This window comes from Myotis nattereri, assembly GCF_964212035.1.
Source record: "Myotis nattereri genome assembly, chromosome: 6".
In the NCBI taxonomy this organism is placed as follows: Eukaryota; Metazoa; Chordata; class Mammalia; order Chiroptera; family Vespertilionidae; genus Myotis; species Myotis nattereri.
The window spans coordinates 80,658,291-80,670,976 of NC_138081.1; the positions used below are offsets into that span (position 1 = coordinate 80,658,291).

A 12,686-nucleotide genomic window follows, 5' to 3' on the forward strand; every position below is an offset into this window, starting at 1 on the left:
TGGGTAAATTGTTTCTAAGCTTGACTAAATTATTTGATTAGCTGGAAATTATTTCTCCACCCTCTCCATCTTCTCCATAGAGCTGACTTTTAGCACCTGGCCTATAAAATGCTCCCTGGCCTTCAGTCCTTATCAGTGGAGCATTATAGTATTTGAAAGTCATGTGGAGCTCTCCATGGAATTACACTTTGCAGTCCACGTGAAACAGCTTTCTCTTTTTCTACCCAGGACTTGCCAGGCTGTCATTGCTGCTTCCAATTGTTTTACTGTTATATTCACTGGCATTACTTTGAAATAATCTATCTATATAAAAGTCTAAGCGACCATCACAACCGAACAGATGACTGAACAGGCTGTGTGGGGCCAACAGGCCAGCAGGGGGTTAGTGAGGAACGACCAAACGACTGAGCAGCAGGCTGCAAAGATGGTGGCGCCCAAAGCCAATAAGGAGGGAATATGCTAATTCACTGCCATGCCCTCAAAGATGGTGGTGCCCACAGTCACAAGATGGCTGGCAGGGGAGAGCAGTTAGGGGCAACCAAGCCAGTAGGGGAGGGCAGTTGGGGGCAACCAGGCCTGCAGGGGAGGGCAGTTAGGGGCAACCAGGCTGGCAGGGGAGGGTAGTTGGGGGTGACCAGGCCGGCAGGGGAACAGTTAGGCATTGATCAGGCTGGCAGGGGAGTGGTTAGGGGGTGATCAGGCTGGCAGGAAGGTAGGTGAGCAGTTAGGAGCCAGCAATCCTGGATTGTGAGAGGGATGTCTGACTGCCAGTTTAGGCCCGATCCTGTGGGGCCTAAACCGGCAGTTGGACATCCCCTAAGGGGTCCCAGATTGGAGAGGGTGCAGGCTGGGCTGAGGGACAACCCCCCCCCCCCAGTGCATGAATTTCATGCACTGGGCCTCTAGTGTTTAAACATCTTCTCTCTTTTCATTAATATCCTTGAAACACAGATATCCTTTCACTTTTAATGTTGTCTTCCACTGTTTATCTGGCTGGGGGAAGGTTGTTTTTATGCCTCTATAGCCTCACTGATATGGGGAATGATTTCTCTGCTTATTACAATAAATAGTCACAAAGAACTAAGAAGAGTCTGGTAATAATGCCCCCATCTCTTCCATAATATGTGCACTTACTTAGCTTTAGTTATTACCAAAAGGATTTTTTCACCTAATTTTGCCTGTTGTCCATGTTTTTATTAGCATAGAAAAGTTGGTGTTAATATGTATATAAAAGTCTTATGAAATGGCAAGAAATTTGCCCATAGGAAATAAGTAAAACCATTATTATATCCAGTACTATTCCAAAATTAAGTTAAAAGATGTGTTTATATTTTGTGTGTGATATCGACAAATATTCTGTTAGAACCCATGTGATAGCAGACACTATGAATCAATAGCAACTTCATGAACTGGGGGGGATGTCAGAAAATTGTAATTTGTCAACTTGTATTCAGTCAGCACCTCAAATGAAATTCCTGGCCAACAGTTAAACATCTATTCTGGGTTCCAGATCTTGAAGTATGTTACATTTAGTATGTGAGAGAGTTGCACACTGGTGAGCAAAAATTTATCTGTTTGTATTAATGTGGGTCTAAGGCATATTGGTAAATTGTAATAATGAGATTCCAAACTAATAGAAGGCATGACAGGGGACTTTGAACGATGGGTTCAAATATGGGTTCAGAGAAGATGGAAAGACTCTTGGTCTTCATTAGTGAATCCTTTTCTTCACTTGACCTCTGAAAACATGTTGAGAACTTTGATTCCTCAGGAAGAACAGAGGAGCACAGATTGCAATGGAAAAGGCAAAAAATGTGACTTGTCAGGAGCAATAAAAGTAAATGGATAAAAGCTTGGCAAAAATTTTGGATGCTGATAACTACTACCTTTGAAGCCTGATAACTTTGTGAAACAAGAACCAGGTATAGCCAGTTGTGATGAGGAAGCTGGACTCCAGCTCAGGAAAGAACAACCTTACTAATGGATCAGTGAGTGCAAACCCAGGAGGACTGTGGGAAACTGCAGGGAGAGTGGAGGATCTCAGGATGGGTTAGGGAGGCAACCTCCAATTACTGGTCTGAACCTATGGAAATGATTGAGCAGGGGACGAGGTGGAGGCGAAGGGGTAGTAGTGGCAGTGAAAGAGGAAGTGAAATTTTACTGAGGAAGGAATGGTATACCACAGCAGGGCCTGAAGCGTGTTAGAGGTGATCCTAAAGGAGAGGTCATGACCCAGAGGCCCATGCTGGACAGTTGTCTGGGCCACTAGTTCAGTGAGGAACTGGAAAATTCCACCTGGTGTTAGTGTCATGTATGGTCTATCTCCTGGTAAACATTTGAATAGCTTGGTTGAATAGACATCTCAGGTAAGGTGCTCAATATATAGTAGGCATCCAACAAAGAGTTTAAAATTTGTTTTAGAGATTGAGTTGACCCGATGGAACCAGGGAATTCATCTTAACAAACTGTTTGCCAGTGCTTGTTTGTGACTTAATATTAGATACAATCTGATATGAAATCAGCCCTTTCTATTGTATTTTTCTACTCCCTGATAAGGAAGTTTGCTTTCAAACTAAGCGCCCAGGAGTTACAGATGCATAGAACAATTACTTATCAATGACCTTTTAGGGCTTCCTGATGATTGATTTCTTTACTGTCTACTTTTCATGTTCCTGTATTATTCTTTTATAATGTTGTGCACGTAAATTAAAAACGAAACAACAACAACAAAAAATGTTAGAAATTAAGTGGAGGTTGTTGTTTTAAAGGCAGCAATGATTAATTGAGCAGTCCCCAAGCATCTGTTGTGGCAAGACCTTTGCTGAATCTGGGGATACCATATGAAAAACACCAGCCCCAAGGAACACATGATTTAGGGGTAGAGAGACAAGTGTGAATATGAGCACAGGATGTGGTGAGGGCTATGGAGAGACAGAAGAAGGGAGGAAATGTCTTTCTTTATTCCGGGCCCATGAAGAAAGGTACCAGGTTATGAAATTAAGTAATGACAACTGGGACACAGATCCACCTGGAGAGCCCAAGCTTGGAATGCAAAGTAGCTGCTGGTGTCTAGTCTCCAGGTAGCTCTCTAACTGACCAGAGCAAGAAATGGAAAGAGTTTGGAGATGAACTGGAAGGTACTGATACCAAAATTGTAGGGTGTTGAGTCCAAGTTCTTGTCTTGAATGAAGTTGTGGACAAAAACAGTTAATGGAACCAAAGTTTATTGGGAGAAGCTAGTCCTGGAAAAGGTGCAGCTGGGATTCTGGGAGCAGGTCAATGTCCAGAGCTTCCTTTCCATATTACAGTCAGGAGTAGTTTAGTGTCCAGGCTAATTAAAGTCCATGTGTGAGGCCCGCATGGCCATAAGCCACATGGGCACAGAGATGTGCTCCCCCATAACAGCAATGTCAGGTATCCACTGTGCTTTGGGGGCGGGGGGAATGGGGAGGGGGAAGAGGAAGCAAGTGTGCTTTTAATTTAGGGGGTGGAGACAGCCTTGCTAGCTCCTGATTGGTTATCTGCAAGCTGCCCATTTTAGCAATATCCATACATTTTAAAGCTTATGTCTCCTACACATGCCCAGTTAATAAGTTAGTAACTTCACCTACTTGGGTTCCCGGTTCTATTTCCCAGCCCGATGGTCCCAATTCCTGACTATGTAGCCTCCCTCCGTCTTCTCAGTACAGCATGGGGGGTGGATACAATTGCTGGTGATTGATAATTACTGCAGTGTGGTTCATTAAGCAGTGCCTCAGTGCAGTTGCTGGGCCTTGCCCATGGTGTTCTTGATGTATAAAGCCTGGAAATTCTGCTAGTTCTTTTTGAGCAATGACACCAGGAAATTGACCACTATGTGAATGTTGTACACAAGCTCATCATCTGTCATTTTCACGTGGCCAATGACCACTGCCTGATATAGCACCTTCTTCATCTGGAACGTGATCGTGGATTTTATTCCATTGAGTTGGCCACCATGTTCCCGTTGTGAGTCAGCAAGGATGAGAGCATACCAAGGTTATTCAGATCTGGGCCCAGGAATTCATGGGATCTGATTGATTAGAGACTCTGAAACCAAAAAGACATCATACTTCTTTGCTAGCTTCTTGACCAGTTTCTTATTCTTGTTGAGTTTCTTCAGCACCTCAATGTCCATGTGGGGATATCCATGGCCTGGCCCCTCACAGTGCTGCTGCTCCCCTGGAACATACAGAGCATTTGGGGTGGGGAATGGACCTAAGCCAGATAGTGCCCGAGAAGTGTTTGTCCTTCTGAGGTTCATAGTTCTTCAAGCTCATCTGTAGTCCTCAGTGTCCAAAAAACTTCCAGAGCTTGCACTGGTTCCCATGCAGGACCACCTCATAGAGCAGTGGTTCTCAACCTGTGGGTCGTGATCCCTTTGGGGGTCAAACGACCCTTTCACAGGGATCGCCTAAGACCATCGGAAAACACATATATAATTACATATTGTTTTGTGATTAATCACTATGCTTTAATTATGTTCAATTTGTAACAATGAAATTGGGGGTCACCATAACATGAGGAACTGTATTAAAGGGTCGCGGCATTAGGAAGGTTGAGAACCACTGTCATAGAGGGTGTCCCGGGAAACTTTGCTGCTCATGGTTCCTTATGCCGCCCCCCACCCCCCACCCCCCAACCGGAAAAGAGTGTGATAGATAATTGAAGTGCACATGCAAACACAATCGCATACGCTCTGAACCAGTGTTCCAAGATCTTGACCTTTTATTTAGTATGTCAAAGCCCCACTGCAGATACTTTCATCCTTTGTTTTGGAAGAAGACTTAACATTCAGATGCCTTGGTTCTCATTTGGCTACTGTTGTCTCCCCAACTGAAGAGGAAGAACGGCCTCATGAGAGAGTTTTGGGGAACAAAGGGGATCTCACTTCTACCCAGAGCTAGAGCTCTAAAGCAGGAAAGATGTCTGGTGGCCAGTGATAGCCCATAATTTCCCCTTTCTGTACCCTGTGTCTATTTCTAAATGGGAAGGGAGTGTTTCCTTGCCTTGACTCCAACTGACTCTCCCATATGCCTTTCCGTCCTGTACCTTGCCTTATTTCTTGCTAATAGACTTGGGTGGTACTCACTGCCTATATCCCTGTTTTGGTGATGTTCTCATATAAATTGGTTTTGCCATAGTTTTCTGTAAGAGGGAAAATGCCAAGTTATCAAAGCTATCTCTCAACAGGGTCACTAATGGGCTGCTTCTGTCAGTTTCGCTTAGGCAATGTTACGTTTTTAAGAGGATAATCAGTTCATTTACTCATTGTTTTGCTGTGTGTCAAAATTGGGTGGACACTTTGAACGACTATTAAGTGCTAGAGTGACTTTTATTTTTAAAGAAAAAGAAAGCTGAAAGCAATAATGAATAAGTTGTATTGTCCCCTCCAAATCAAAGGGGTAATGTATGCAAAAAGTAAAAGTAAGATTATATTTTTTTAAACTATAGCAATTGGGTGGGAGAGAAGAGATGTGGAATCCTTTCCCGGGTTTCTGAAGGCTGCCTGGGTGTAAGGAGAGGCCAGTGTGACACCGCTTTCTAATCAACTTCTTACTACCTCCAGGCTTTGTCAGCTCTTTCTTCCTGGTTGTCAGACCCACTTCTAATAATTACTGCTTTCAGCTAAACAATAGTAGGCATTCACTTCCAAGAGGGAAAAATGACTTGGGTCCTTCATAGGCTGCAGCTCCTCACAGTCATTCAAATTCAGTGTATTCTGATGGACAGGGCCATTACAGAGTATTAATAGCGGCACCATCCCTTCATGGCAGTGATTACTTCTTTAATATCCCTGCCAAAATGAAAAAGAAAAATCTACACATCAGTTTTTTTCCCCTCCAGCATAAAGATAATGTAGATGGAAAAGCAGAGTGAATTTTTAAGATATTTAAAAAATTTTAAACATCTTCAAAACAGTTTTAAAAAAACTGGTATATTGAAGTTATACTCCAGTGTGAACAAACCATGTCTTAGAAAATGCATTGGAAAAGGTTTCTATGCATTTTAAAGAGGTATGGTATGATGGTTAAATGTATTTTTCTCCAGATAAGTGCAGTGGTCCTTTAAAAGCATTAATTATGGCCTGTCAACAGGATCACTCTGGTTTTTGTTTTGTGAGATACAGACCAGAGAGATTGGAGCATCTAATGCAAAAAGAAAAAAATTAAATTCTCCCCTTTCTAGTCTGTTTGGTACGACCACTGAAGAAGAAATGCAGACTCTAATCTTGGAACTACCATCACTTTGGCGCTGACTTTGGGGAAAATTTAACCCTGGAGCCTCATTATCTCACTTAGAAAATGATGGGATCTGTTTAACTCTCTAGGGTCCAATATCATTCTAAAGTGTACATGTCAATAAATATGACTTTATTTAAAATATACTTGGTCCTTAAAGAATTTAAAGATAAAATAAAATAAAATAAAATATACTTGGTCCTTATGGTTGATGATAAGTCATGATCTGAATAAGAAAAAAAAAATTTTCACATTAAAACCAGGACAGAACAAAACAACATCTTTTTCAGTCTTCATCTCCCAACCCAATAACTTCTTTTCCTGCATTGGAAATAAATGTAGGATGAGGAGCATGAAAGAAAGTATCTCTTTAAGAAAGGATCTTGTAGGAAAACAAACAAAACCAAGTCTTAGCATCAAAGGACTTCAAGAAAGCAGACTGTGGGTCACAGAAATGCCTCTGGAAGAGGCAGAACCAGGAGACAGGCTGGCTATGAAGTATAGCAGCAGGCCTCTTGATAGAGTGGATACATACAAAAAGCAGGGGCTGGGCCAGATGGCTCAAAGAAATGTCATAACTCCAAATAAATTCCTTGAGATGGTTGTATGAAGAGGTATGGATGACAAAGGAGCATTAAGGAAAATACACATTTTCAGATGCACTGGCCAAAAGGAGAAGCTTAGAGAGAACTTCTTCCTCTTATACTGGATGGATAAAAGCAAATGATAAAAGACGTTGGCAAGGCAGGGGTTTTCAATGACGTTTTTATTATTTTTCATTGTAGTATAAGTTAAATATGGATATAGCATTGGAATAAGTCCCAGTTTTGATGAAAGGCTGTAAAACGAAGCTAAAATAAACAAAGAAGTAGGTCAAGAGTCATAGGAAAGCATGTCTGTTTCTTTCAGGAAGGCTTTCTGGAGTGCTGCCCACAGATTTAAAAAGTGCTTTTTAGAAGTGCATTAGGTGTTGTTTTTTGAGAACTCCTAGAGCAGCAGTTTTCAAAGTGTGGTCCAGGAACACCTTGGGGTCTCAAGACCCTTTCAGGGGTCTAGGAGATCAAAACGGTTTTCATAGCAACACCAAGGCATTATTGGCCCTTCTCACTCTCGTTCTCTCATAAGAGTACAGTGGAGTTTGGCAGAGGCTACATGACATGCAATATGGCAAAAGATTGAATGCAGAAGCAGATGTGAGAATCCAGATGTCTTCTATTAAACCAGACATTAAAGACAGTTTCAAAAATGTGAAACAATGCTACTCATCTCACTATATATATATTTTTGTATGGAATAATATAGATTTAAAAAAAAAGTTGAGATGTTTGTTATTAAATAAATTAGTATTTAATTTTTCCATTTTAATATCTAATAGTATACCTATCAATAGATGTAACTTATATAAGCCAAAGCTCTTTGGGGTTACTTTACATTTTTTTAGTGTGGAGTCCTTGTAAGGTTTAAGAATGGCTGTCCTGGAGGATAAAAGTAAATCTGAACCTTTGAAGAGGGCACAGGTGACCTTATTAAACAGTGGGAGGGCAGTTATATGGAGTTAGCAGTTTAAATCAGATGTTAGCACTGATCCTAACTTAAGTGCCCTCTTCATGGTTACTTACGAGACACTTCAGGAGGAATTCTCACTTGATAACTCAACAAGCAAAGCAGTCCAGATTATTGGTACTCTTCCCATTTTATCGATGGGGAAAGTTAGGATGAGAGAAGTTAAGTGATTTTCCCAAATCATATAGAGATGGGTAAGTAGAGCTGGAGCCATTCGGTACTTAGGACTCCCAGCCCCATGTTTCCATGTCCTTTTGCTGACTGTGTTGGTACTGGGATGACTTATCGACTGGCTTGTTTTCATCCACTAGAGCACAGTGTATTGCCTGGCAACCTCCGCCTCCTTGTGAAGAGCATTTTGTGTCAGACCAGTTTACTATTTATTCTCTGCGACAAAATAAATAACAGGCATTCCTAATACTTTGAATAATATCGGTTCATTCGAAATTCACTGATCGGGTGAAAAATATTACAGGAAAAATAGGAGAAAATATACCTGGGGAAAAATATAGGGGCAAAAAGCACCACAATGGATATTTTTTACCATTGAATTTTTAGAGAGAGTGGAAGGGGTGAGAGACACACATCGATTGGTAGACACACACCATCGATTGGTTGCCAGGAATGGAATCTACAACCCAGCTATGTGCCCTTGGCCGTTAATGGAACCCATGACCCTTCTGTCTGGGCTAATGTTCTAACCAGCAGGCAACATTGTGTAGGGCTAAAGCCTTATTTTTTAATAAACACAGAATGAGATCCTGCTATCAAGATGAAAAAGAAAGAGCATTTCCTGAATTAGGGTCTATAAAGTTAGCATTTGCTGGTGACAGTGCCCTTGGAGAAGGGACAAAGTGATAATACTGTGATGTGTTGGAATGCTAGTTGCACAAGATCATGACTCTTGCAGTTACCTAGGAATCAACTTTTTCTAAGGACTGTGTCTAGTTTTGTCGGTAGTTGTCAAAGATAAGAAATGAGAGTGTTTGAAGAGTGGCCATGGGATTAGCACATAGGATTCTGAGCGGGGGGGGGGGGGCGGGGAGTGAGGGAGATAGAATGTAGAACAATCTTTGGCCAGTAAGTCAGGTGGGGGTGATTGGTAGTTGCCTGAGGTACAGGCTGTGTTTCTTCGATTTCAGCACCATGTGTTGGCTTGGATCTTTTGGAAATATAAAGTATTTTTGCTCTGTACTTCATTATATGTAGCAGATTTTTTTTTATGTTCTTGAACCCAATTTGCAGAATGAACGTGGTATCATATTACACACTTCTAAACACAGAGGAGAGAAAACTAGTTAACTGGCCCTCTTACCAGGACAGTTTTAAGAAGGGCCAGACTTTTAGTCATTGCCCGCCGGGAGTTCAAAAGTAGAGTATATTCTGAAAAGAAAAGAAGTGACATGACATGTTTATTGATGAAAATAGTAATTAAAGAATGTTCAGTTACATTTTTAGAGAAAATATAAAATGCATGGCATGCTGACATGACTATGAAGGGTTGTCTTATCTCCTCCCTACTCTGCATCCTCTATTATTTAAAAAAAAAAAAAAAGGTTTTCTTGTAACATTTACCAATGTTTAAAAAAAAAATCAATCTTTCCATGACTCAGTATCTTCTTCAGGTCTTCATAGCAAACCTATTCAGCTTTTGAATCTTATTAAAGTCCAAATATTGAGTGGCTTCATCAGCACGAAGCGATTAGATTTTTGCGTTGTGTCTGTTGTGAGAGCAGGGCTTGATGTAGAAGGTGTATGTATGTAACAATGCTGTTGCTCAATGCTCTTGCATTTTTCTGCACATGCTATCTTAATGGAAATTTACTGGAAAGTTCCTGCCAGAATAAACACATTCTTTCAGGAATGAGACTTACTGTAGTTTAAGTTCAACTGCACCTCCTTCCTGTGAGCAGATAAACCAAATTATTTGGCATTAGTCATTATACTTCACACATTCCACAGTACTTGTAGTCTCCCATGTGTTAAGGGTTGTAGAAGATAGGAATAAGGTAGACAATCTTTTTTTTTTTTAATATATATATTTCTTTATTGGTTTCAGAGAGGAAGGGAGAAGGAGAAAGAGATAGAAACATCAATGATGTGAGAGAATGATTGATCGGCTGCCTCCTGCACACACCCCACTAGAGATTGAGCCTGCAACCCAGGCATGTTCCCTTGGCCAGAATCGAACCTGGGACCTTTCAGTCCGCAGGCTGACGCTCTATCCACTGAGCCAAGCCAGCTAAGGCAAGGTAGACAATCTTATGTTACAGTGAAAGATAAAACAAAAACAAGGATAAGGTCCCTATTGGGACATGAAATAAACCCAAAATGAATGTGGCAGACATTCTGTAAATTACCTTTAGCTACCTCGATGGAGCAGAATTAAGGAATATGAGTGACCCATAAAAGAGTTCAGCTGATGATCACAGAAATTATTTGTTTTAAAGAGAATGAGAGAGCTTTCTTATTCACATTTTCATTCAAGAAGCAGTGTGAACTCTCAAATGAAAACAGTGACTTTATCCAGGCCACTTGGGTGAGAGAAGGGGAAGAGGCTGGGATACAGGGATGTAAACAGGACGGTTGGGGCAGGGAGGGAGGAAGTGGTCCTTGAATTAAGGGATGGGGGAGGCAAACAATGGACAATAGAGACTGGAGGAAAGAGATTCACAGAAAACATGCCCAGACTTCCTCCTGTTGGCCCTCGTCCTAACACTCATCCATCACCACCCTCCATGGTTTCTGAGCTGAGATTATAGTGATTGTTCACTCATTAATGCAACCAGTGCATAATCACGGCAGAGAGAACCATCTCTCAAGGAATAAAACTAGACTATTAGCGTATTACATGTAAGTAGTCAGTTATAGTGCATTTATTTGCATCAATAGGCAATTAAATTCTTTGACTTTTTCTAAGAAACCGTTCAAATTTAATGGGTGTGTAGCTTTGATTAGAGTTTAGTGACCCCTCTCTCCCTTATGTAGTATTAAATCTGACTATTTAAAATAATTATAGGAAAGGCCAGTTTAAATGTAAAAATGTTCACACGCTATTAAAGAATTTCGTTTTATTGCATTTCTTTTTATTTTCTGTATGTGCAGTAAGTAAAACCAGTCTAGCAAAGTATTGCTTCCTAACATCTTCTTGGAAGATAAAAGAGCAATATGAAATTAGAATAACAAAACACCAGTTTACCAATTATTGTCCCCACTCAAATTGTACTTTTTAAAAATTATTGAATATAAAGGACAGGCACCATAAATGATAATTTTCCTCTTTTAAGTAATTAGGCTTTGTCCCTTTAGCTCAATATAAGTAGTATGAAACAAGAATTTAAAATTTCTGTTATATGTGGGTTTTTATTATAAGGTCCTTTAATTAAATTTTAGTAGAAGGTGACATGTGAATTATAAAGAAAAATATAGTTAACTTAAAGTCATAAAAATACCTTTACTTATTCAATTTATCCTTTTCTCCATAGGTGATATTTGAAATAAATGTTTAAGTGGTAATCCTAGATATTCATTCAGAATTGCCCATAAGTTAATTTTTCCAAAAAATGAAGTTTCACCACTTTAAAAAATACATATCAGTAATGGGTACAAAAAAGTTGCTTTCTAGCCTAGCCAATGTGGTTCAGTGATTGAGCATTGACCTAGGAACCAGGAGGTCATGGCTCAATTCCTGGTCAGGGCACATGCCCGGGTTTCTGGCTCAATCCCCAATAGGATTGAGTGTGCAGGAGGCAGGGAATCAATGATTCTCTCTCATAATTGATGTTTCTATCTCTCTGTCTCTGAAATCAATAAAACCATGGGTTTTTTTTAAAAAAGGTTGCTTTCTATAGAAAAATGAACTTAATATGTCATTCTTCTATTTATTTTGGTTCCAAAGTAAAATGTAAATTCAAATAGTACCTAATTAATTGATTTCAGATATTTGCTGCATAAAGGTGGGCCAAGTTTGGTTGACAGATATAAATGATAAACATGAAATACTGTGTACAAATTCAATTCCAATTTAATTAACTAATAGCCTCTAGTAAATATTTAACCTGTTGTTTTCTAAGAACAAAGTTTCAGGTATAAAGAAGTCAAAATAATTTAAGTGAAATGGAAATGAAAAAAAATGATTTCTCACATTGCTATATGTTCTTCACCATACTTTTTTGGGAGGTAAAGAATGAAACAGTTCCTTCTACAAGCATATTATAATTAGTAGCATCTCACGATAAATAGTTTCAAAATATATATCTCCGGTTTTATTAAGGAGAATTTAAGGAGTTTCCAAATTTTCAGCTCAGTGCTATGGTATTTTAGAAACTGTACTACTTCCTCATGCACTAACATGAACCATGTTTTCTTTTGAATTTATAGTCGCAGATATGGCCAGTACACCATGAACCAAGAAACCACAAAAACGAAGGAGAAGCCTCCATTTGATCGATCGAATTCCCAAGATTCTTTGGATGAACTATCTATGGAGGACTATTGGAATGAAATAGACAATATCAAGAAATCTAGTGAGAACAGACAAGATCAAGAGGTGGTGGTTGTCAAAGAGCCTGATGGTAATAACAAACTAAATAAAACTTTTTTGGTTTGTATATGCATTTATGGGAGAATACATGGGAAGGAAGGGGAGGACAACAATAAAAAATTAAAGAGAGGGCAACCCAAGAAACATAATGCAGGTTGCCTTTCCACTTGAGAATTACCATCTGTGACAGATTTGTGGATGCAGCTGCCAAATGCAAGTGGCATCAGTAAATTCCTTTCGGCTTATAAGGCCACAATCTTGTTGGCTGAGCTCACTGTGTCATAGAATTTTAACGTTAGACTTGATCTCTGGAATCATCT

The 12,686-nt window shown here is 39.9% G+C and overlaps 1 protein-coding gene and 1 pseudogene across 3 annotated transcripts in view; one reads left to right on the top strand and one right to left on the bottom strand.

Moving 5' to 3' along the window:
* ARHGAP18 (Rho GTPase activating protein 18) overlaps positions 1-12,686 on the top strand; it is a 162,123-nt gene that overhangs the window by 91,246 nt on the left and 58,191 nt on the right. For both annotated transcript variants that reach the window (XM_081093880.1, XM_081093881.1), the window contains exon 2: positions 12,204-12,397. In XM_081093880.1, coding sequence (XP_080950006.1) covers positions 12,204-12,397 — 194 coding nt within the window. The remainder of the gene's footprint in view (positions 1-12,203; positions 12,398-12,686) is intronic.
* Positions 3,755-9,174, bottom strand: LOC308521511 (large ribosomal subunit protein uL1-like; annotated as a pseudogene). The gene is made up of 2 exons: positions 9,139-9,174; positions 3,755-4,298 (listed from the first exon to the last, which is right to left on the bottom strand). The product of its transcript is annotated as a large ribosomal subunit protein uL1-like (transcript).